At 36.9% G+C, this 27,208-nt stretch overlaps 1 protein-coding gene across 1 annotated transcript; it reads left to right on the top strand.

The window, feature by feature from the left end:
* Positions 1–5,195: 5,195 nt before the first annotated feature.
* On the top strand, positions 5,196–10,101 carry LOC122308874 (wall-associated receptor kinase 2-like). The gene is made up of 3 exons (XM_043122149.1): positions 5,196–6,128; positions 6,730–6,912; positions 8,676–10,101. Exons 1-3 carry the CDS (start codon positions 5,273–5,275, stop codon positions 9,902–9,904), a joined length of 2,268 nt encoding a protein of 755 aa, XP_042978083.1. The 5' UTR covers positions 5,196–5,272; the 3' UTR covers positions 9,905–10,101.
* Positions 10,102–27,208: the final 17,107 nt, after the last annotated feature.

Raw genomic sequence — 27,208 nt, forward strand, 5'->3', positions numbered from 1 at the left:
GTATTCTACTTAGATGACCCGAAGTTAGGAACTCAATGGCGAGTAGTACAAAAATATGCTCCAAGAAATATATATGATGTTATCCCTCAGGCAGAAGGGCAAGATGAAGAAGAAGATGATGCCTCTACTCAAGAAGCATACCAAGAGAGTCAGCCCGTCTTTAATTTGTTTGTGGATTTGAGCCAGTATGAGATGATTACATTGAATAGAGAAGATATTGAGGCTGGAATTGTTGATGCGACACTTGAGCAAAGTGTTGATTCATCTGAAGTATCTACAGAAGATGAGACTGAATTGTCAAATGATACTGATACAGATAGTGATTGACGAATTATATTTTCACATTATGTGATGATGAGCACTATTTTACTTAATGAATATTGTATCAGTTTTTTGAAATTATGCCTCCGAAGAGAAAGGAAGTGCGCAACCCATCTCCACCTGTTCCTAGCTCTCCTTCAGACTCACCATTAGAGATTGACTCTACAGAACAAGGTAAAATTCTAATAGTCATAAAAGTTATTAATTAAGATTATAATAGAAAATTGATTATAATGTTATATATCATGATGACTTCACAGTACAATCTCGTCAAGGTCGAGGCACTACGAGAGGCATGACGTTGGAAAAATATCGTAAGGTGGGTAAGATCAAAGTTAACATTCTTGATGAACATACCGGAGGCAAAGGACAACCAGCAGCTTGGCTTGCATCGCATGTGGGTGCTCTTACACGAACTTATGCACCTTTGGCAACAAGTTCATAGAAGAAAGTCCCCCAAGATGTTAAGGACCTTATCAAGAAGCGTTGTTTGGTAATGTTTAATAAATGAAATTTAATTGGACTTATAATTTTATTTTACTTTAAAGTTAGAATATTATAAATGATAATATTTTTGTCCAAACTTTTTTCTGTAAGGATGATTTCAAATTAAATTTTGGTCGGAGAGAGGAGCGTAAAACTGTGGAAGAGCTTATGAGTAATGCATTCCGCAAGTATAAGGCGAGGTGTCATGAGCATTATAATAAGTTTGAGAATAGTGAAGAAGCACGCCAACATCCTTTTCAAGATGTGCAACTTTCTGATTGGGAAAAACTTTGTGACATGTTTGAGGATCCATCATATAAGGTATAATTAATTTAATTATTTTAGTCCTATTTTTAATTTCACTTTTTCATATTTTCAATTCTTATGTAGGAGCGAAGTTCTATAAACAAAACAAATAGATCAAAATTGAAGATTACTCATCATGCAGGCTCAAGATCTTTCCACCGCCTCTCTAAAAAATTGGTATTGCTATTCTTTTATTTGTATATAGTTAACTGAATATATCAATCATAATGATTTTATATCTTAATAAATCTTTATTATAGCAAGATTCAGATGCCAATTATGATCTGACAAAATTATATGCTGCATCACATACTAATCGTAATGGAGAGTGGAGTCATCCTGATGCCCGTGAAAATTATGTAAGTATTATAATTTGTTTTAAATAAATATATTTGAATATTTATGATGATATTAACTCTTTATCTTATATGTAGGATAAAATGGTTGCCCTGGGTGTTGAATCTGCGTCAAATCAAAATTCCTCAAATACAGATGTTGAGATTTTTACACAAGTTCTGGGTGAACGTTTAGAATATTTGAGGGGTTTGGGTTGCTGTGTAAAACCTTCTCCCTCTTCCTCTTCTTCCGGGTCTACCTCTATAGCTCAAGAGAATGCGAATCGTAGAATTGAAGAATTGGTTGCAAAACAACAAGAGTTAGAGGCTCAATTGGCGAGACGAGGAGACATGGAGATGCGCCTCAAACAACATGAAGAAGAACAAGCAGAGTTCAGGAGAGATATGCAACTCCAAATGCAACAGCTTATGCAACAGGATAGGCCTCCAACCAACTGATGGTTTTTTACGTCTAGCTTATGACATTATCTAATTATGTATGAACAATGCTAGTTTTATGGTTATTTATTTCTTCACACTTATTATAAAACTTTTGTGAGTAATTAAACAGTTCCTAATTTATGTTTTTCAAATAATATGGATGTCTATTTAGTTTTTTTTTATAATTATTGGTTTTAATAAAAATAATATCCGTTCGAACGACCGATTCACGTTCGAACATTAATGGGCTTGCTGTTCAAATGATAATGTAGCGTTCAAACATCAATGCGCAAACCGTTCGAACGATACCAGATGCTCAAAAAAACATTCAAACGCAGGACATTACCATATCGTTCGAACGTTGATCATCACCGTTCGATCTCTTATACCGTTCGAACGTATTTCTATTGATCGTTTGAACGTATCTTGCTAACCATTCAAAAGAAACGTTAACGTTCGAACGGTATATGAGAAGCATTCGAACGCTATTCTGGAACGAATTTTAACCGTGACAAAAAAATCCATCGTTCGAACGGTATCGAACGGTCAATTTCAAAATCGTTCCAAAAGATATATTTTGGGACGAAATTGTGATATCTTCTGGGACAGTGATGTTGGGACGACCTTGGGATGAAATTTTTTCGTCCCAAAAAATCTTTCAGAACGAAAGCTATACATTTTGGGACGAAAATTTTCGTCCCAAAAAAGGTTTTTTGTTGTAGTGGTGGCCATAATTTATACGCTAATTTATATGTAAATATGAACTTTACATATGAGTTAATATTTTATTTTATTTAAGTATATAATTATAACAGTGAAAAGTTTATATAAATTTAAAAGTAAATAAGTAAACATAAACTTTATATATAAGTAGTTTTAGTTAGTAGAATTTTTTTTTTCTTTTCATTTAACGTATATTGGTTTGCAAGTTTTTGTTTCTTTCATCTATTTGTGCTGAGATTTATTTATTTGTTAGTTTGTGGTGCGATTTTTTTGTTTCTTACTCGTTTGGTTTGATGTTCATTTTTTTGTTTATTTATTGTGTTATTAAACTTTTTATCTTTTCCATTCATGTTTATTTTTCGTTTCTTTTTTTAACTAATTTTGTTGTTGGGCATATGCATGACCACTGTCGCTTTTCATCTCCCTCATTTTGTTTGCTTTTATTGTTGGTTTTTATTGTTGTATTTTATTAAGTTTTAGTTGTAGTGTTTTATTTGTCTTTTATCTATTTTTATTATGCCTTTTTATTTTGTTGGGCCTTCTTTTCGGTTTGGGCTTGTTTTTAGGGTGTTTTATTTCATTTTTGGGCCCCGCCCATTCGGTTAGTGGAGCCTAGCCCGTTAGTTTGCAGTCCAGTCCCCTTAGGGCTTTGTTTCCTTTTTCCTTCCCTGCGCCGAATAGCTCTTCTTCATCTTCATTGTGTTTCGGCTACTTCCTCTAAAAATCTTTGTTGTGCCTGAACCTTCATCTTTTTTCCTTTGCATCTTGTGTTGCCGCTGCTTCTCTTATTCTTCTTTTCAGTTTCTTTCTTTTTTCTTCTGAAAATGCTTGTTGCAAGCTGCTCCATTCTTCTTCTTCGTCTGGTATGGTTTTTTTCTCTCTCTGTCTTTGATTTTCTTCTTCTTCTACTACGAAACCTTGCCTTCTCTTCTTTTCTCTTGTTTTATTTTTCATTTCTTTTTTCTCCATTTGCAGGTCTGATGTGAGCCTCCATGCCTGCCTCGTTTTGTCTTCGTCGTTCCCTTAGCATTTCCGAATGCAAGCTTGTGAAACTCCCTTTGTATTTCCATTTTTTCTTCCCCAAATCCGGCTGCCTTGAGTTCGGTTTTACTCTATTTTTCAACCCCTAAACTGTGAGCTTCATTTGGTTTGCTTGGTTCTGGGCTATGATTTTGAGAACCGTTTGCTCTGATTTTGAGCAACCAAACATAGATTTTGAGGAGGTGAGGCTGCGACGGTGAAAATGGGTCTGGGTAGAGGTGAAGCTTGGCTTCGATTTGGGTTGAGCTTGGTGGCAGCAACTTTCGGTTTGCCTTTTGGTTTGAGTAGGCCACAAGCATGAAGCTCTACAACCGAGCAACTACCAATAGAGATGAAACAAGGTAGCAGCAGCACCGAGAAAGAAGTGTATGATCTTGCACGGATAGCTTGCACAAAAGTTGAAAAAAAAATACGGAAATGGAATTAGAATGTACTGTTCATTACTGTAACTGTGTTATAGATACTTATTATTATAGATAAATATATTAATTTGTTAATGATGAAAATATCGATACTCGGAGACCAACAAGTCTTATAATAATCAGCGGCGAACCTACGTATCTTTCAAAATTGTTTGAAATCTTGAACTATCACTTAGTTTTTATACAAATTTTGTAAATATAGAAAATGCCCCCACCCCACCCTAAACTTTCATGATTTCATTGATTTGTATTGAGTGCTATTTATACACAAAAATAACGAATAAAGAAATCATGAATTGTTACAAATAATTTGAGAGAAAGTAGTTAACGGTTTTTCTCTACTGTTGTATTCTAGAAGACTTTGTGACGATGATGTACAATTGAGAGGAAGGACCCTTCAGCCATTACTTTATTGCTGTATTGTCCAGAGTGCCCTTCATTTGTTTGTGAAAATTTCGAGGAGAGTCGCTTAGCTTGATAGGGTCTTAGTTGGAACGTAACATTCATCTTGTGCTTCGTTTTTGAGATTTTTTCAGTTTTTATTTATTAATTGTAACTTGTTAAGCCTTTGATCATATTTAATTTTGATTCTATTAGAAATATTTAATGTTTGAGATCTAAAAGAAACGCTATAAATAATTTATATATTGAAATAAAAATAAATAAATAGTTTTATTTATGGTTTTATCAAAATGAATATAAAATTAAAACATAAAGTTGATAAGGATAGGGCCTGACACGTGATCATCTGACGATGGGTGGTCGAAACTTAACTTAGGTAATTAAGATGGATCGAGTCAATGGCATCTCGTTCTAAGATGAAATATGACGTACGATAAAGACGTCATGAGTCTTCATATGAAAACAAGAATATTAACCTAAGGGTTTATAAGCATAAGAAATTTGTAATCAGAAATATATATTCCTACAACTATTTTTTATAATTTTATTTTAAATTATATAAAATTCATAAAAATAAAATCACTTCATATAAATATTTTCTATTTTAAAATATAGTTAAAAAAATTATAAACAATACATTAATCTTATAAGCATGGCTCTAATCGATGCATAATTGGAAATTCTAGCTCCACTAGTCCTAGCCACCCTCCATCCCTTTAAAAGACTAGCATGTACAAGAAGTCTTACAAGAGACAAAACAGCTCGAATCCCATAATTCTCTGAACAGAGGGAGCAATGGCTTTCCTTAGGATACTCTTTCAAGTGGCATGCGTTGTTGTGATGTTATCGAATATGGCAGCAGCAGCAGTAGCTTCATTAGCCAAACCAAACTGCCAGCACCGGTGTGGAGTTGTAGAGATCCCTTATCCATTTGGCACAACTAAAAATTGCTACCTTAATGATAAGTATTTTATCAATTGCAGCAATTCCAAACCACTGTTGGGAAATTTGATTGTCAACAACATCAATTCCATCGAAGGCGAGCTTGAAATCAATGCGTCTATAGCGCATCATTGTTTCGAAAACTCGAGGACTGGTGTGATTGGTTATGAGAACCATCCCTATCTCCGTGTCCCTAATTTCACAATTTCCCACACCAAAAACAAGTTCGTGGCCATCGGCTGTGACACTTACGCATTCCTCAATGCTTTCCAGAACGATGAACCTTTCTCCATAGGCTGCACCTCTACTTGTCAAAGTCTTATAAATGTTTTCGACGGATCTTGCTTGGGACTTGGGTGTTGCGAGGTTCAGATTCCAAAAGGATTGAAGAACTTTACTTTGGATGCTCGTAGCTATAATAATCATACAAAAGTATCGGACTTCAGTCCATGCAGCTTTGCTTTGGTGGCTAAAGAAGACGAGTTCAATTTCTCCTCTAGTTATCTTAAAAGCCTACAAGATATCGACACCTATCCAATGGTTCTTGATTGGGCAATCGGTAATGAAACATGTGAAACTGCTCGGAGCAAGCCGGATTACGTTTGTGGACGGAACAGCGCATGCTATGATCCCCAAAATGGTGATGGGTACCGTTGCAAGTGCAATAAAGGTTATAAAGGAAACCCATACCTCCATGAAGGTTGCCAAGGTACGTACGCACGAGTTGCTTATAGAATCTTCTCAAATTTTGAGAGAAGTTTCATAGAATATAGAATAAAAAAAATATAGAAACTTTGCCTGAATTTCAATTATGCACATGCTCTTCGTCTTGATTGTATTAAAAAAGATAATCCTCTCAACAATTGAACTTCATCAGGAGACTTCAATCCTAGTCGAATCATGTGTTAATATAAAATAATTCTTTATTGAAAAGTAATATATATAGAATGATATAAGAGTTAAATAGTGGAAAAACCAAAGAAATAAATAATTAATAATGGTAAATCAATCACCAATTTATGATGTAAAAGTTTTTAAAAATTCGTGTATAATTTCAAATTATCGAGTATATATGTTAATTATTTCGGTTACAAAGGCAATAAAATGTAAGGTCTTTTAAATATGTGAATTGTTGGGATATATAGTTTAACAAGAAAAATAATTTAGGAGACAGTTCAATAATATTTGAATAGAAAGAAATGCTTAATTCAGAAATTATACGGGTAATAGATCTATATATTGAAATAATAATTCAATTCAATTGTTTTATTTTATTTAATGGGCATTAATTCATACTGCACGTGTTTCAGATATTAATGAGTGCCTGCAAGCTCCAAAACCTTGCAATGCTACAGCAAAATGCATCAACACTGAAGGGAGTTTCAATTGTACTTGTCCCGACGATTATGAAGGCGATGGAAAGATGAACGGAACAGGTTGCAGTCCTAAAGCCAGCGGCAGCCATGCCAAGATCATCATTATTGCACTAATTGGTACGTATCAAATAATTATAAGAACTGTAATATAATAATTTATTTATTTTTTTTATCTTTTTTGCTTTGTAATTTGTTCACACACATCATATCATGAGTTGATTGATTTAAATTAAGATAAATGTTTTGTCTGTAAATAAATCTTACAAACTAATTTACCTATATTAGATTATAAAACTTATTTTAATATAAAATATATATATGACATATTTACATTTAATTACACCAGTTTACAAATTTCCTGTTATTATAAGATATATTTATAAAGCTGACACTTTTCTTTAATTAATCTTTCATATATATATATATATAAACATACGAATTCGGGTATGTATTCAATCTCACACAGTGCTTAACTTTTATTTGGTGGGAGATTTTTCATTTTGCCACTTTTTTGTTTTTTGTTTTCATTATCCAATACTTATCATCTAAACAATTATAAATTTTCTTGATCTAATTAGTTTGAAGTCAATGACTTTAAAATTCCTATAAAAATAATATTAAATGTAAATTAGGTAGACGCCGTACATATCATGTGTATATATATTGTACGCGCAATGCGATGAATATATATTAATATTAGGTAGAAATGCATACATATGTAAATTTGAGGGGAGGAAAACTTTGAAAAAAGAGCTCGAGTAGTTTTGAAAGAAAAAGTGGTAAAACTTTATGGTTCCTTTTTATTGTTTTATTAAAAGCAATGCCTCGAGGATATTTAATTCAACAGTATCTTTAAACTTCAATCATAGCTTCTTCGTCGTTGGCCTTCTTGGTCAATGATTGTCCCACGTACGACTTTTGGGATATATGCCATTGTCCTACTTAGACAACATGAGCTGGCAGGACCCCTAGCTACTATTCTTCGCTAATTTCGAGACATGACTCCCACTTTTTGACCTGCTTTAGCTGGCTTATTGCTATGTGGGGCTTTCCTGTTTTATGGATGCTTTATTAAGCTAGGACATGATTATATTTATCCTGCTTTCAATCTTTTTTATAAATATCTGTATTATTTTCAATTCAATATATATTTGTTTATTTGTGATAGTGATAACCTGGTGAAAGTTATATATATCATCGTCCTGTTAGGAAAAAGTTGTAGGTATATATTTATCAAAAAAAATGATTTAGGTAGTTTTAGAACGCACAAGTTTTATGTATTTAATTTTAAAAAAATAAACAAATATGATATTTACATGAAAAAACTCATGTTTTAATAGAAAAATAGTTTGTACATGAAATTGTCATAAGCTTGCGCAAGCCTCCAACAATTTCTTTGAAAAAAGTTGGTAAATCTTAAACCTATATGAAAAAAAATAATCTTTTAATAATGAATTTTATTTTTATTTTTAAATAAGTATGTGAGATTTACACACTACTGGACTATATCTAGTATTATTCTTTCAATGGTAAATCTCATTCTTTTTAAAGAGGGTAGGCAAGGCTTGCACATCCTAAGAGTGCATATAACAATATTACTCATTTATATAATATGTTCTCTAAACTAGTTGGCATGCATATATTTCAATGTGTGTATATATAAATATATATATATATATATATATAATATTCTATATATGCCGCTTATGTGATAGACACTTATAACTATGCTTTAACTCAAGTCTTGATTGAGCCTTCTTCATATGATACATATATATGTTACTTGTTTATTGATTTAAATTCCTCAAGCCGTTTGTGAAAACAAACATAGCATGTTGACTAGAAAACTTTGATCACAATGCATGTTTGAACATGTGCAGCTATTAGCATTGGCCTTATGGTATTGTTTGTGGGAGGTTCTTCACTATATTGTGGACTAAAAAGAAGAAAACTCTTCAAGCTGAAAGAGAAATTCTTCCAACAAAATGGCGGCTTGTTGCTACAACAAAAACTCTCAAATGATAGAACTTCCATGCAGGCGGTCAAAATCTTTAGCATAGGAGAACTTGAAAAGGCTACAAATAATTATGATGAGAGTAGAGTCCTTGGGCAAGGAAGCTATGGAACTGTCTATAAAGGAGTCTTACCAGATAATAAACTGGTCGCCATTAAGAAATCAAAATTTTGTGATCAAAGCCAAATTGAACAATTTATTAATGAGATGATTGTGCTTAGCCAGATTAACCATAGAAATGTGGTTAAGCTATTAGGTTGTTGTCTAGAAACAGAAGTGCCATTACTAGTTTATGAATTCATCACAAATGGGACTCTTTCGAAGCACATTCATGATAAAGTTCTATCATCCTCACTCTCATGGGAAAAGCGCTTGAAGATAGCAACAGATATTGCAGGAGCACTTGCATACATGCATTTCTCAACTTCCATGCCAATTATACATAGGGATGTGAAGCCTGCAAATATACTTTTAGATGATAATTATTCAGCAAAGGTGTCTGACTTTGGAACTTCAAGATTGGTCCCACTTGATCAAACACAATTAACTACTTTGGTACAGGGAACTTTGGGGTATTTAGACCCAGAATACTTTCATAGTAGTCAACTTACCGAAAAAAGTGATGTCTACAGCTTTGGTGTTGTTGTGGCTGAGTTATTGACGGGTAAGAAGGCAATTTCTTTTGATGGACCTGAAATTGATAGAAATCTAGCTATGTACTTTAGTTCTGCAGTAAAAGAAGATCGCTTACGTCAAATTCTTGTGGACGATCTTGTAAGTGATGGTAATATTTATGAGATAAATAAAGTTGCTAATCTTGTAAAACGGTGCTTAAGTGTTAAAGGGGAAGATAGGCCTACAATGAAGGATGTGGCAATGGAGCTAGACGGGTTGAGAAGTATGGAGAAGCATCAATTGGGAAAAGCATATCTAGGTACAGAAGAGACTGACTATTGTGTCACTCCACCTGCAGTACACTATTTCAACATTGGTATCGATGATGGTTCATGTTCTTCTACTTCTACCAGTACAGCTGTTGGATATGAGATCAGTATGAGAACCCAAGTCTCGAAACCATTGGATGATGGTAGATGATCGTGCATTACTTCGTATCAACATATTTTCATGTGTTATATCTCAATCTTCATGCTGCCTTCCCTTTCTTTCTCTCACTAGGCTTCAGTATTCTATTGGACGTTTCTTAGAAGTGTTTAAAATGATGTCTCGGGGTTATCTTTCATTTTATCTTTTGTTAGATATTTGTATATATAATATGACCCTCCTTTATGTTATGTTATCTTATCACATTATAACTAGCTTGTTTTCTTACCAATCCAGTATATAGCTCGTCGTTTGTTCTTTTTTCCCGTACATTTTATTGTCCTGCGCGCATGGTCTTGCCCGGCCCATAAATTAGGTAGATTTTTCTCCTAATTACCTAGCTACCTTCTTCTGACCTGGCATCCATGCACCCTGTTGGTTAATTAAGTTAAAAGAATATTGTTACTAAAATATGAAATTCATTGCATGCAAGTGATTCGTGGTCATAATTAATTTAAAGAGCTGAAATAAAATTCGTTTAATTTACACTACTATAAAGAGTTATATATCCCTATATACTAAACGCATATTCATTCTATTCTACAATATTAATTGGTAGGTATTTACAATTTATCGTTGAGTTTTTTTTTAATTTTTTAATTTTTTTTTAATTTATTCCAAAGTGCTGCTCTCCTAATAATTTATTTCCTCAAAATGTAACTGTAGAAGGACATATGTATATATATATTAATGATTTTCAGGATTTTTTAGATCTTTTTCTTTTCTCACCTTATAAATTTCTAAATTGTGTATGAGGATTTACTTAGCTTATGGTTTTTATTTTGCTTTATTTTACATATTTGTGTGTAATTGGTTCTCGACTAATTATTACAATCTTGGAATCTGAGGATGAAATATGGATTGCATGAATATATTCGCATATTTTATTTTATTCTTTTAATTTCCATTGGGGATTTTGGAGTTCTGTTTGATCAGGTTTTGTAGGTGTCGTTTTACAATATAGATTGAAGACTAGTATCTTTTATGATTTTCGATATTTAAAGGGTTTGGGGATATTCAATTACGGACTTTCATTGAATGCGCAGGTTATACTTCAGATCTTTTAAGTCGACATTGGATATTGGTGTCCTCTCTTTTCTCATTAATTTTTCAGATATTTTTCGTATTCATGTATCGTTTCCGGAAGACAATTTATATAGGACTAGTACTTTTGCTTAGGTTAAATGGCTAACATCGAACTCCGTAAATGTTTCTACTCGTGAATATGAATGGTTTCTTTCTCAGAAAGGCTTTATGCATGTGTATAAGCTGCTTAATTTTTGTTTGTTTGTTTTGTTTTTGGTTTCCCGACGGGAATAGGAATTCTCATCTCTATTCTTTTATTTGGTGATGCCTAATTTGAATTGAAGTAAAATTTCTACAATATCCAATTTTTTTAACAAAAATGTCAGTTTGGAAAGAATGTTTTAGACCACTCATTTGATAAGGGGCCTTTCTTGCATTCTAAATATTTTAGACCCCAAAAAAAAAAAAGATAAAAAATAGAATGGCAAGAATGTACTCAATCAACGTTCATTTGGGGCCCATGTTTTAAGCTGGAATATATTGTTACAAATAACTATCTACATCAATACAAGCGTCATGATTATTTGTGGCAGCCTCGACCCCACGTGTGATTTAGTGATAATCATGACATCGAGATGATGACTACACAGGTCACACACTCCAACGATAAGTGTTCAGAGTGTGTGTAACATGAAACTAAGTGTGCATTATTAATAATAATAATAATAATAATAATAGCGGATAAATAAAAAATAACCAACTAAGTGTCAGAATTTTAAAACAATAGAATGAAGGAAAAATCCTCAAAAGGGTTATACAACCATCCGACAAAATAAATAAAAGGTAAATACATAGCTTGAGGGAAACAAATCCCACAATCAATAAGCGACAACAAGAAGTCACTCTTCTGGCGAAGATGGTCCCTCTGGCACAAAATCTTCCTCTGCATCAAAGTTTACGAACCATAGGATAAGAATACCAAAGTGAGATCATAAAATCTCAACAAGTAAGCAACTAAACACCATCTAAGATATTAAAACATATTCAATAGAACTAACATCTCCACAGCCATACGTTAAGTCTTGCAAGAACAATTTCATCATTTTCCAGAAAATGACACATTTACTAACACACACAAAAAACAAAAAACCCATTTGGCCCACAACACATCCATTTATTATCAATGCACTATGGTCTCTCCTAGGGATCATCTGTACACCCTAGCTCCCTTCGTCACATGCACAGTCGTTGTAACGACAGTGCATGTAACTTCATAACGAGTAATGCCCGGCTCTGCGTCCAATGCAGACCGCGACTAGGCATCCTTTAGCCCTCGCCAGTAGAGGGGCCATGGAGTCGCCATGAGAGCATTACCATCTCATCCGATTTCGTTTATTACACTCTCAAATAACCAGAGAAGTTTCACCGAAATAATACCCCATATTGGCTTGGGGTCATGGTACGCACACACCCTCAAATATTTTACCAAGACACGAAAATCCAGTTTCCACACCATGCCACATAGCAGAACACAACACAGTTAAATAAGCAAAACAAATATTAATAAAAGTAAATATGCTGATGCATGCAACTCCACCAACCTCCCTTAGCTCCTCGGCCTCTATACACTCATTTTCCCATCCCCTGTTCCTGGCCCAAGGCCCAAACCAACTCAACCATAGATTATTTTTCCCAACAATCCACTGGGCTCAAGACCCAGTCCAACCAACTAGACTATAGAAACAAAGTTAGTGTACAAATATTGTTTAAATCTCAAAGAGATTCATTGGAAAATTACTTACAATAGCAAAAAGGAAAATCTAGAAGATCAAGGGTGCACTAGTCTACAAGTGAAGCTGAAAGTGGTGGAGCGGTGGCAAAGCCGTGATTTCCAAGTGCTAGCCGTGGGTCTTAAGGCAAGCAAATGGAAGGGGAAGCTAAGGGGAAGGTTAGGCTAAGCATAGAGGAGCTAAGGGAGGCCGGTAGAGTTAGCGGTGGTGGCTAGAGGCCTTGGGTGGTGGTGCACGGTGTCAGATCTAGCCGTTTAAGGAAGGGAAACCCATTTCGGGTCATGCTCGTGTGGGGGGAGAAGGGGCTGCCGTAAGGGGCTAGGTTCGGTTGATGGTTCTAGCCAGCGTGAGTGGAAGCTATTGTGGTGGTCGGTGACATTGCAAGGCGGCGTAAGGGTGGAGAACCCTTGGGTTCGTGTGTGCGTGCGTGGGAAAAGGTGGCTACGAGATGGAGGCTGGGTTCAATGGTGGGAGCTTGCCAGCATAAGGGGGAGCTAGTGAGGTGGTCGATGACAAATGGTGGTCGGTGGTGGAGCTGGGCTAACCTGAGAGGGGAAATCGGGTAGGGAGAGGGCTGCTGCTCGCGTGACCTGAGGGAGAGGGAGGAGAGAGAGGGAAAAGGGAATAGGGGCGTGGGGTTTTAATCCCAACCCTTTATCTTGGGGTCTTCAAACAGATCTAACGATGAGGATTAAAACACTTGTTTAACTTTAAAAATAGTAACGTAGTATTAATAAATTAAAATAGTAAAACCCAACAATAAAAATAATTTGAAACAAAAAGCCAATAGATAATAGACAACATTTCATAACAAGAAAAAGTACATTAAAATAAATTACACAACTTAGGGAGTGATAATGATAAAATACTATAACCAAAATAATAATAATAACCAATTTAAAATAAAAGAACCAATAATAATAATTAGTAACATAAATATTTAAAAACATAAGGAAATAAGGGATATCAAATCCTACCCGTGTAAATAAAAAGAAAAAATTCAACCTCGAAATTGGCAAAGTCAAACATTAATGCTAAGGCAAGTTATCCGACACAACTAAAAACACGCTTGAGAGAAACGTACCATCAATGACGCCTAAATAAATAGGGGTACTACTCTCTCATGTCTGCCTCTCTCTCCCATGGGCCAACAGATCTCCGTATGACGTCTTCACCAAAGGTATTGACTTGGATCCCAACTTCCCTTGAATTCTAAGACATGGGCTTGTAACATATCCTTGAGAATCTAAATTGTGTGTTCTAATTGGCCGTCGGTTTGAAGGTGATACGCACTTCTAAACTTCAATTTGGTGCCTAAGGCTGATTGCAAGCTCTTCCAAAAATTAGACATAAACCACAGGTCACGATCCAATACAATGCTCTTGGGTATTCCATGCAAACGTACTATCTCCTTGATATACAACCGAGTCAACTTTCTCCTAGTATTGGTAATAGTGTTAGGCAGAAAATGGGCACTCTTGGTCAACTGATCAATAATCACCCATATCAAGTTCTTTCCACTTGGAGTCTTCGGCAAACCTACTACAAAACCTATTGCAATATCATCCCACTTCCACTTAGAGATAGAGAAGGCTTGAAGTTTACTAGTAGGACTCTGATGCTCAACTTTAACCTGACGGCATGTGGTACATCTCACAACGAACATAACAATGTTCTCTTTAAGGCTTCATCCTTTCCCACCAGAAGCTTCTCTTTAAGTCTCGTACATTTTCGTGCTTCCAGAGCCTTAGCCAAAATCCACTCCTTAAACTATGAATTCTGAGGAGTCACCCTACGATTCCAAAACTTGAGAATATCATTTTCATCAAAACTGAAATGCATGGGTCCTCTAGACTTTTTGACCCTTTACCTGATAACCTAACAACTCTAGGTCCCTTCTCTAACAAGTCTTCAATTCCTTAAAATCAACAACTTGGACATCAAGAATCGAAGCTAACACCTCTTCTTCTTGCAAGCTCACAACAAGAAGTCTTCTCTTCCCACAGAGGAGAGAGTCCAACCCTGACGGCTCAACCTCATCCACCAAATGAGACTTTCGACTTAGTGCATCTACAACTTGATTCGCCTTCCATGGATGATAATTGATCTCATACTGATAATTGTTTATCAATTTTAACCACTGTCTCTATCTCATATTGAGGTTCTTCTAAGAAAATAAATGCTTCAAGCCCTTATGGTCAGCGTAGACTTCATAGACTTCCACATACAAATAATGCCGCCAAATCTTAAGTGCAAAGGCCACAGCTGCAAGTTCCAAGTCATGTGTGAGATAATTCTTTCATGATCCTTCAACTGGTGGGATGCATAAGCAACAACTTGCCCATCCTACATAAGAACACATCCTAACCCAATCTTGGATGCATCACTAAAAACCACAAATAGCTTGTGTGGCTCAGGAAGTGCCAAAACGGGTGCAGTTTTCAGCCTCTTCTTCAACTCTTGGAAACTTCTCTCGCACTTGTTAGTCCAAACAAACTCAATATTTTTCTTAGTCTAGGCAGTGAGAGGTCCAAACAATCGAGAAAATGCTTTCATAAATTTTCAATAGTACTTGGCAAGTCCCAAAAAGCTCTGAATCTCACACACTAATGAAGGGTGCGGCCATGCCAAAATAGCTTATACTTTGCTAAGGTCTACTACCACACCATCTTGGGAAATGACATACCCAAGAAATTTGACTTCTTCCAACCAGAATTCTCACTTGCTAAGTTTTGTGTACAACTGATATTGTCTCAACTTTCCTAGAACCAAACGAAGGTGACAAGCATGCTCCTCTAAATCCTGAGAGTAAACCAAGATGTCATCAATGAAGACCACCAGAAATGAATCCAGATAAGGTTGGAGCACCCAATTCATCATGTCCATGAAGGCTGCAGGGGCAATAGCTAGTCCAAAAGGCATCACTTTAAACCTGTAATGTCCATACCTTGACCTAAAGGCTGTCTTGAGTATATCCTTATCTCTTATTCTCAACAGATAGTACCCCCGACCTCAAATCAATCTTCAAGAAGGTAGCTACACCTTGGAGCTGATCAAGCAAATCATCAATTCGAGGGAGTGGATACTTATTCTTGATGGTCACCTTGTTGAGATTTCGGTAATCAATACACATTTCGAAGGTACCATCCTTCATCTTGACGAACAGCACCAGTGCTCCCCAAGGCGAAGAACTAGGCTAAATGAACCCATTATATACCAACTCTTGCAACTGAGTTAAAAGAGTTTTCAACTCTTTTAACTCAACTAGTGCCATATGGTAAGGAGCTTTGTGCATGGATGTTGCTCCAGGTTCCAAATCAATAGTGAACTCCAACTTGCGAACACATTAGGGAACTCTTTAACAACTGGGATATCCACTATGGACTTCTTCACAGATGGCGTGGACACCACTTGAACAAATAAGGCATACACCCCACTAGTTAAGTCCCTCTTCGCTTGAATTGCAAATATGAATATAGGTCATGCCTTCAGCTTGCTTCCCACAAACTCCAAATAGTCTCCTTCAGGGAGTTGAAAACTAACTACTCAACTCCGATAGTTGATGCTTGCATAATGCCGATACAACCTATTCATTCCAAGAACAACGTCGAACCCCAGTAACTTCAACATGAGCAGATCCACATCAAGTGTCCTCCTACCAAAATCCAAATGACAACCTAATGCGACTTTTGAGCCCCACACAATCTCACCATTAGGTAGTGCCACTACAAAAGATTGTGGTAAGGGCTCCGTGACTAGATTGCACATCCGTGCAAAAGTGGCAAACACAAATGACTAAGACACCGCCAAGTCAAACAAAGTGCAAGCATACAAATCATATAAATGAACTCTATCTGTTGCAATCATTACTACCAATGAAATCCAAAGATCAAACCACACAAGGCATCAACTCCAAAAGATTGGATTATATCCATACCTATAATGACTCCAGCATCCTAAGTCTATGGAACCTCTTTGTTAACATCACCAGGTGTCACTACATACACCTGAGACTAAACTGCTAGCCTCTGACGAGTCCTACCATAGCGCTGGCCTCCATAGTTCCCCTGAGCTAGGTTAGAGCACTCATGAGCAAAGTGCCCTGTCTAGCCGCATCTAAAACACTGGGTCCCACCTTGTCGATGCTCTCCTTTGTGGGATCTGCTACATCTATAATAGACTGGGGCTTAGCCTCCCATACGAACTCCAGTGGATGCCTAAGGTAGGACCCCAGCCCTCGAGACAAACTTATGTGGTGACACGGTACTACTCCTTTCTACAGCAAAGTTCCACCTTTTCTGACCTGAAGGGGAGCCTACCTCAACACCGTATTCTCGTTTAGCAATTGAAGCCACCTTAACTAACCTCTAAAAGTTATGGATTTCCAAGCAAGCAACCCACTTGAAAATATGCGGCTCACATATCTTCGGTGGTGATGAGGTGGGTGGCAAATCGCCCAAGCTCTATAAACTTTTGGGCATACTACTCAATGGTCACGTCCCCTTGAAACAAGTTGTTGAATTCTCACGCCTTCTGTTGGCTCACAAGAATAGGGACGAAGTGGTCGTCGAACTCTATCATGAAGTGTTGCCAAGACACAGCTGCAAATTATCCTAATTCGATCTCTAGGAGTTCCAGCTTGGTCTCCCACCAAGCAACCACTTCACCTTGTAGTAGATAACTAGTGTACAACACCTTTTGTTCCTCTGTACAACACTTTAAAGATCTGTAATGCATCTCCCAGCCCAAAGTGGATCCCCTTCACTTGAGGTCCTATGCACTAAAAAGTGCTCATAGATGCATCCGATTTGTACCTCCTTATGTTGCTTTACCTACGACAACCGAAAGATCTATTGGAGGAACTTTGTCATCCAATTTAACACCCTGGCCATGGCGTAGCTTCCATCACCTCAGGGTAAATCATCCTCAAGTCCACCTAGTGGCATTCTCAATCGTACTATCTTCTTGCCATAGCGTAACCCTTAATCCCACTTTTCAACTCAAAACAAAATAAAATAAAATAAAATAAAACAAAATGAAATAATTTCAAATTAGAACTTTAAAATTTTCTATTACTGCACCTATGGGACATGTGGTTTTACCCAAAGACGAACTGCTCTGATACCACCTATGATGCCCTTGACCCCCACAAGTGATTTAGTGAGAATCGTCACACTAGGATGATGACCATATAGCTCACGCACCCCAGCAACAAGTGCTCAGAGTGTGTGCAACATACAATTAAGTGTGCATTAATAATAATAATTGTAGCTGAGAAATAAAGGATAGCCAACTAAGTACCAGAATTTTAAAACAGTAAACGGAAGAAAAACCCTCAAAGAGGTTATATAGCCATCCGACAAAATAAATAAAAGGTAAATACATGGCTTTAGGGAAACAAATCCCACAATCAACAAGTCATTCCTCTAGTAGAGCCAATCCTTTGGGCTCAAAATCATCCTCTACATCAAATTCTACAGTTCCGTTTTATGGAACCGTAGGGTAGGAATACCACAGTGAGATCATGAAAGCTTAGCAAATACGCAACCAAACAACATCCAAAGGATTAAAACATATTCTATACAACCAAAATGTCCACAACCACATGTGAATTCATGCAAGAACAATTCTATCATTTTCCTAGAAAATGACACATTTACTACCACATGCCAAAAAGCTCATTTGGCCAAAAACACATCCATTTATTATGCATGCACCATGGTCTCCGTTAGGGACCATCTACACACCTTAGCTCCCTTCGTCACACCATAGGTAATGACTGTGCATGTGAGTTTGTAACGAGCAATGCCCAGTTTTGCACCTGGCGCGTACCGTGACTAGGTATCCTCTAGCCCCTGCCAGCAGAAAGGCCACAGAGTTGGCACAAGAGCATTACCATCTTGTCCAATTCCATTTATTATGCTCCTGAGTGACCAGATGAGTTCTACCATTATAATGCCTAATCTAGGCTTGGGACCGTGATACGCACACACCCTCAAATATTTTACCAAGACACGAAAAATTAGTTTCCATACCATGCTGAAAGGCAGAAAATAGCATAGTTAAATGAGCAAAACAAATATTAATAAAAGTAAATATGCCGATGCATGCAAATACTATATAGGATGACATCACATAAATAAATAGAGTAATGCACATTGCAAACAGTCATAAACACAGTTTCACAATTCGACATCAGAACTACACATGTTTTCCCATCCTTCATTCCAGGCTTAAGGCTCAAACCAACTCAACCACATATTAGTTTTCCCAAAAATCCACTAGGCAAGACCCTGTCTAACCAACCAGACCTGTAGAAACAAATTTAGTGTACAAATATTGTTTAAATCTCAAAGAGGTTCATTGGAAAATTGCTTACAATAGCAGTAAGGAAAATCTAGAAGAACAAGGGTGAGCTAGTCTAAGGGTGATGCCAAAAGTGGTGGAGCGACAGCGTAGCCACGATTTCCAAGTGTTGGCCATGGGTCTTAAGGCAGTGAAACGAAGAGGGAAGCTAAGGGGAAGCTTGGGCTGAACATAGAAGAGCTAAGGGAGGTCGGTGGAGTTGGTGGTGGCGGCCGAAGGTTGTGAGTGGCGGCGCACTTTTGCAGATCGTACAGTTAAAAGGAGGGAAACCCATTTTGGGTTGTGCTCGTGTGTGGGGAGAAGGGGCTACCGTGAGGGGTTGGGTTCGGTTGAGGGTGCTCGCTGGCATGAGGGGAAGCTGCCGTGGTGGTCAGTGACGTCGCAAGGTGGCACACAGTAGCGTAAAGGTGGAGAAGCCGTGGGTTCATGTGTATGTGCTTGGGAGAAGGTGGCTATGAGATGGAGGCTGGGTTCAACGGTGGGAGCTCATCGGTGTGAGGGGGAGTTGGTGAGGTGGTCGATGACCAGCGATGGAGCTGGGCTGAGCTGAGAGGGAAATTGGGTAGGGAAAGGGTTGCTACCCACATGAGCTGAGGGAGAGGGAGGAGATAGAGGGAAAAGGGAATGGGTGAAAAAACTTAAGGGCTCGGGGTTTCAATCCCAACCCTTCATCTTAGGGTCTTCAAACATTTCTAGCGGTGAGGATTAAAATGCTTGTTTTAACTTAGAAAAATAGTAACTTAGTAATAATAAATTAAAATAGTAAAACCCAATAATAAAAATAATCTGAAATAAGGAGCCAATAAATAATAGACAATAATTAATAACAAGAAAAAACACATCAAAATAAATTACACAACTTAAGCATTGATAACGAGTAAATACTATAACCAAAGTAATAATAATAACCAATTTAAAATAAAAGAACCAATAAGAATAATTGGTAATATAAATATTTAAAAATACAAGGAAATAAGGGATATTACATCATCTATGGAGGATAGTTTTCAGAATTAGTCCCCACTATGTTGGTGTGGTTTAAAAGCATGATCTCTGAAATCTTCTCAAGCTAATTCCGAATGACCATTCGATATTTGCTTGCCTATTTAGTTAGATGCAAAAGACACTCTATATATACATGGGTTAGCACTAAGAAAAGGAAAATTCTACTTGGTTGAATGAGAGTTAAGAGTACTTGGGATGTAATAATAAGTATCAAGACTCTACTGCGAATCTTCATATGAGCAAATACTACTGAAGAGAAAAAGAGAGATTCAAAAGATTAGGGATGAACTCTAGAAGAGAGAGGAGAGGAGGAGCCGAGGAATGAGGGAAAATTAGAAGACTTAAGATAAGTTTCAAATGCATATATGATAGGGATGATTATAGGTGTACATACAAGACTATAAATATTGTACATGTGTACATTAGGATTTATTCATCATAATCATATCTAGCGGGTTTCAATCAAGCCTATTGGAGCATGATAGTGAAAATGCAACAAAGGAGAGCACAATACAGAGGTGGCCTCGTCAAATGTAGTCACCTGAGCATAATGGTGCATGGCTGTACCAATGTCAAGGACATTTTTCCTCTAAATGTTCATTCTTTGTAGTGGAGTCATTAGTCATTTTTCTTATTGTTTATTCAACTTTGTATATATATATATATATATAGAGTTGGCAATTGCATAGCAAATATACAATTGTTTCCTTGTGTTCTTTTGCATAGATAGTAATAGGTGCCTCTGATACATGTTTCTATATATTGTATTCTGTAAATTCATTTCAAAGTTAGAATGAAAATTCCAAAACCTTCCTTTTCCATTTGAAGCTAGTCTTTCTTCTCACGTTTCTCTTCTATCCTTTGCTTCCAAGTGCTACTCAGCACCTTGATTTCTTACATGGTATCAGAGCAGTAGTTGTTGTGAACAACGGAAGAAGAATCAACCAACCAAAATAATCAACAACATGTTTCATGATTCCTCAACTTCTCTCATCAAAATAATCCCTATGGGATAGAGAATTGGGATAACACAGCAGCCAGTTTGGTCAATAACCTCTTAACCACAGAAAACTATGTTACTTAGTCTAGAGCCATGCGAAGAGCACTCAGGGCCAAGAACAAGATTGATTTCATTAATGGAGACATCAAACGCCTACAAGTTAGGATGATCAACTTATGGAGGCTTGGGAATGTTGCAATGATGTAGTGGTATCTTGGATTCACAACTTAGTAAGCAGCTCTATGAGAACCAGCTTAGTCTTCATTGATGATGCTTATGCTATCTGGAATGAACTGCAAGACAGGCTATATAACTCACTAAAAAATGAGTTGCACAAAGGCTAACCTAAGTGCAAGAGGATGTCGTGTAATAATTAGAAATAAAATTCCTAAATCGTCTCATCGGGAGAAGTTGTTAAAAATCAAACTCATGTAAAAGATAAACATATTCACAAAGAGGAAATCAAAGTGATGATATTTGCAATGAGTGGAAGAGTGCAATGAAAATGAAAAGAAACTAGTCATGGATTAGATCCATATTTTTAGATTTTTTAGTGTCGAAATGAAATGGAAGATACTAATAAATTGAAATTAACAATCAAGAGACCAACTAAGCTAAACAATCTTAATTAATTAGAAAATAAATTTATAAAATCAAAATTATTTAATTCCTAATTAACCTTGAATCAATCTAAAATGCAATGGAAGCAAGAGATTAATAAAACTAAGACAAGAATTAAGCTAGATTATAAAATAATTAACAAAATATGAGTTGAAAATTGGAAAGTCCCAAAATCAAGATTCTGGGGTTCATCTTTGTATTCAAGTAATAAATTCTCAAAATCAATTCAAAACAATCGCAATGCCTATTTAATGGAAATTTAAAGAAGCAAGAAAAATAACTAGTATCACGTAAAATAAATAACAAATAAAATGTCCAAACTTTTAAGTCAAAAATCACAAAAATACACCATAAACTTCAAACTGAAATTAAATAAAAAGTAAGGAATGGAAAGAGCAGGGCAGATAAAGGTGACAAGTAATGGAGGATGTTGGGCAGCAGCAGTTGGACCCCAAGGAGTTCTTCAAACAGCGTTGCTGTGTGTTTCTTCTGAAAAAGAACTTTCTGTATTCTATCTCCGTGTTTTCATAGCAGAATCCCACTTACGTCCAAAAACATCAAAACCTTCCGTCCCAAATGGAAATTCTAAAGGGAAGCTGGCCCATGTTGCGTAAAACTCTTTTGGGTTTTATTTTCAAAACACCGAAATGTGTGATACATCCATGAATTTCTCCAAACCAAAAGACTAACATCATGGGTCCCGCATAAAAGCAAGCTTATCTCATACCAAGCCGGAAAGCATTCTTAGTTTTGAGAATAATGCCATGTACAAGTATGCCTTTTTGCCTTTTTGACTTTTCTCATTTCTAATCTTTGTATTCCTTGGACCTAAAAAAAATGGAAATAAGAAAAAAAATAAAATAAAATAAAAAAGAAGAATAGAATATCAAAATTGTGTTGTACATGTAAAAAATATTGTCCAATTAAATCACAAGTTATAAAATTAAGCATAAACCATAGTATTAACCAATTTAAATCATAACTCAAATTTATGCCTCTTAATCATTTTTTCATCTAAAATCTTCTAGTACCTCTTCCCCTAACCTTATGGCCATGTTCACTAAAGGGAATTTTGGCAATTTCAAATATGCAAACAGGCATGAGAGGCCTTATTGCACACATCGTAAGATGCAAGGACACACTTTAGATACCTGTTTCAATGTTGGAAATGCCAAGACTCCTGTATGTAGTAACTGGCATATGAGTGAACACTTAGTAGACAAATGCTACAAGCTACATAGGTACCCACCAGCATATAAACTACATAATAAAGGGAAGGGGTCCAGTGCTTTTGTTACAAAATCAAACATCCCAGTTGAAGTAGATCAAGATGAAGGAGGTGATGATAAAATGGCACTCACCAAAGGGCAATATCAACAACTTCTAGCTTTGCTGCAGAAGGATCACTCAATCAAGTCTCCTATAGGGCAACATCAGACCATCTTTCCCACTGTAGCAAACACAACCAATATTTCCAAGATTTCTGGTATTTTTTCTTGCCTCTCAGCCTATACATAGAAACCCTCTAGTTTTCTAGTGTTCCCTGGATTTTGGACACGAGTGCAACTGACTACAAAATTTGTAACCCCTCATTTTTCAACACAGTCACTGCAAATGGACTTTGTTCAGTTAAGCTTCTCAATGGTGAAAAGGTACCTGTTACACATATAGGAATTGTTAGAATTAATGAGCACATTATTTTACATGAAGTGCTTTATGTCCCATCATTTTCCTTTAATCTATTGTCTGCAAGAAAAATTGCTAAGGACTTTGCTTGTTTCCTTGTATTTCTGTCAAACTGTTGTTTTCTACAGGACCTTTTATCAAGAATCATGATTGGGATGGATGAAACCAAGGATGGATTGTACCACTTGTTGACAATGAAAGTCTCCCCCTCAGCATTGATGACTACCCTTTGAAATCTTTCCAAGAAAGACATTTTTTTTTTTTTTTTGCTTATGTCATGAATAGCATTTGTGTTTTAGAGCTTCGACATTGTCACCTAGGCCATGTTTCATATTCTAGGTTATGTTTGATTAATGATCCTATTGTACAAAACTCTTTACATTCTAATGAAAAAATGGTTTGCTGTGTTTGTCCTATGGCCAAGTAGCATAGGTTGCTTTTCCTCACATCTCTCATTATTCTTCTAACAACTTTGAAATTGTTCACTTTGATCTTCGGGGGCCTTCTTCAGAGATTGCTTGTGATGGTACTCATTTTTTCCTCACTATTGTGGATGACTTTTCTCAAACCACTTGGGGTTTATATCCTTAAGAACAAATCTAACACAAGAAAGTGCATAGAGTCCTTTTTTAACCTGGTTGAGACCCAGTTTGAAACTAAAATTAAAATTCTTAGGAGCGACAATGGTGTTGCGTTTCAAATGAAATTGAAGAAAGTTGTAATTCATGAAAGGAGTTGTGCCCAAACACCTCAACAAAATGGCATTATTGAGAGAAAACATCAACATCTTTTGAATGTTGCACGAGCCTTAAAGATTTTAGTCTAACATCCCTTTCAAATATTGGAATTGTGATATCCGTTATTTCTTTGTGTTTTTAAATATTTATTTTACTAATTATTCTTATTAGATCTTTTATTTTAAATTCGATATTATTATTTTGGTTGTAGCATTTTATTGTCATTACTGCCTAAGTTGTGTAATTTAGATTAATGTGCCTTTTTTTGTTACTAATTATTGTCTATTATTTACTGGCTCTTTATTTCAAATTATTTATATGGTTGGGTTCAACTATTTTATTTTCTTATTACTAAGTTGTTGTATTTTTAATTATCTTTTTATTTATTTATTGCGCCCTTTTTATTTTGTTGGGTCTTTTTTTTCGGTTTGGTCTTTGTATTGTGGCTTTGTGTGTTTTTATTTTTGTTTTGGGCCCAAAAGGGTGTGGAAAATGGGTCCAGCCCCTCCACCAAAAAATGCCGTCATTTTGGCCATAGCCTTTAAGGCTTCATCTCTTTCCCTTTCCCTCTGTTGTGCCACAGCCCCTTCTCCCTTTTTCCCATTTCAGTTTTCTTCTTCTTCTGCTTCTCATTGCCATAGATCCCTTTTGCTACACCCATGAGCAACCTACATCCTCCATGTGCCGCAGCCTTCATCTTCTTCCTCTATTCTTGTTTTCTTCTTCCTTTGGTTTTTTTTTTTTTTTCTCTTCTTCTTATTCCCTGTGGATACATGCCTTCCCCTCTCCCCTCTCTGAAAATCTTCCTCTGTTTTATTTTCCTGCTGAGCCTCTGACTCTCTTCTCCTCTGTGAAATTTTTGTTCGCTTATTCTCCTTGCAGACAATAACCCATGCACTACCCACCTCCCCCAACGAGCCACCTTCATTTCTCCCCAGTTTGTGCCCCTATTTTCTACTACAAACCAAGTTTCTCCCCTTCGAAACCACCTCATCTTGGCCTCTAAACCCATCCCAAGCCACCACACTTGTAACCCCATCATCCTTAGCCCAGAAAGCCACTCCAAACTATGGGTTTGAACCCAAACCGCTGATGCCCCGCTGCTGCTCAACCACTTTTGGCATCACCCATAGACTAGTGCACCCTTGATCTTCCAGATTTTGCTGCAGTGTTGTAATTAATCTTCCAATAAACCGCTTTGAGATTTCAATATTATTTATGTACTAACTTTGTTTCTGCAGTCTAGTTGGTTGGGATGGGCCTTAAGCCCAGTGGATTGTCAGGGAAAAATAACTAGAGTTAAGGTTGGTTTTGGCTTTGGGCCAGAATTGGAGGATGGGAAAATGTGTTGTGATAGACCAGAAGGTGCTGTACGGGAGATATCTATTGCAAGGTGAAGTGGCTGCTTGCTGGGAGACCAAGCGAGAACTCCTAGAGATGGAGTTGCGATTCTTTGTAGCTGTGTCTTGGCAGCAATTCAAGAAATAGTTTGACGATCATTGAGTAGTATGCCCAAAAGTTTACAGAGCTCAAGCAATTTTCTACCCATCTCATCTCCACTAAAGAGATGCGAGTCGAATGTTATCAGGAAGGGTTGTACCAACAGATCCATAAGCATGTCGATTGCCTGCAAATCTAGAACTTTTAGAGGTTGGTCAAGGTGGTCTCTATTGCTGAGTGAGAACATAGTGTTGTGGAAGGCTCTCCTTCGAGTCAGAAGAGGTGAAAATTTGCTAGAGAAGGGAGCAATTCCAGGTTGCCACAAAATTTTGTCTCGAGGACAGGGGCCCCACCTCGGGCATCCACAGGAGTTTGAATGGGAGGCCGAGCGCTAGTCTATGTTAGATGTAATAGATCCCATGAAGGCGAGTGCCGATAGGGCGGGAGATAATGTTTTAAATGCGGCCAAGCAGGGCACTTTGCTCACCAATGCCCTAACCCAGGGGGAACCGTGGAGGCATGGTGATAGAACCATCAGAGGCAAGTAGTCTAGGCACGGGTGTACATGGTAACGCCTGGTGATGTTGACAATGAGGCTCTAGATACTCAGGATGCAGGAGGCATTACTAGTATGGATCTAATCCAATCTTTTGGAATTGACACCTAGTGTGGTTTGATCTTTGGATTTCATTGGTAGTTATGATTGCATCAAGTAGAGTTCATTTGTATGAGTTTTATGCCTCCATTTTGTTTGATTCAGGTGCGTCTCAATCTTTTGTATCTATAACTTTCGTACATATGAGCAACCTAGTTAAGGAGCCCTTACCACAATCTTTGATAGTGGCACTACCCAACTATGAGACCGTATGGTGTTCAAAAGTTACATTAGGCTATCCTTTGGATTTCAGAGGGAGGACACTTGATGTAGATCCGATCGTGTTCAAGTTACTTGGATTCGATATTATTTTGGGTGTAGATTAGTTGCATCAGCATTTTGCAAGCATCAACTGTCGGAGTGAGGTAGTTAGTTTTCGACTCCCAAGAGGGAACTATTTGGAGTTTGTGGAAAGCAAGCTAAAGGCAAGACCTACAATCATATATGAAATTCAAGCAAAGGACTTACCTGGTGGGGCAGATGCCTTTTTAGTTCATGTGGTGCCTACGCCATCTATTTAGAAGTCCATAATGGATATCCCAATTGTGGAAGAGTTCCCAAATGTGTTTGTTGATGATATGTCTAGTTTTCCACATGTATGTGAGTTGAAGTTCACCATTGATTTAGAACCCAGGGTAGCACTTGTGCACAAGACTCCTTACCATATGGCACCAGCTGAGTTGAACGAGTTGAAAACTCAACTGCAAGAGCTAGTAGATAAGGGGTTGATTCAGCCTAGTTCTTCACCTTGGGAGCGCCAGTGCTGTTAGTCAAGAAGAAGGATAGTACCCTAAGAATGTGTATTGATTACCGAGAGCTCAATAAGGTGACCATTAAGAATAAGTATCCACTCCTTCGGATTGATGATTTTTTTGATCACCTCCAAGGGGCAGCTACCTTCTCGTCAGGGTACTATCAGTTGAGAATAAGAGATAAGGATGTACCCAAGACTACCTTTAGGTCAAGGTATGG

Source organism: Carya illinoinensis, chromosome 5, assembly GCF_018687715.1.
Source record: "Carya illinoinensis cultivar Pawnee chromosome 5, C.illinoinensisPawnee_v1, whole genome shotgun sequence".
In the NCBI taxonomy this organism is placed as follows: Eukaryota; Viridiplantae; Streptophyta; class Magnoliopsida; order Fagales; family Juglandaceae; genus Carya; species Carya illinoinensis.

Coding starts and splice junctions, on each gene's coding strand:
- LOC122308874 (XM_043122149.1), top strand. CDS start 5,273: ATGGCTTTCCTTAGGATACTCTTTCAAGTGGCATGCGTTGTTGTGATG. Junction 6,129..6,729: donor CCTCCATGAAGGTTGCCAAG/GTACGTACGCAC, acceptor CACGTGTTTCAG/ATATTAATGAGTGCCTGCAA. Junction 6,913..8,675: donor CATCATTATTGCACTAATTG/GTACGTATCAAA, acceptor GAACATGTGCAG/CTATTAGCATTGGCCTTATG.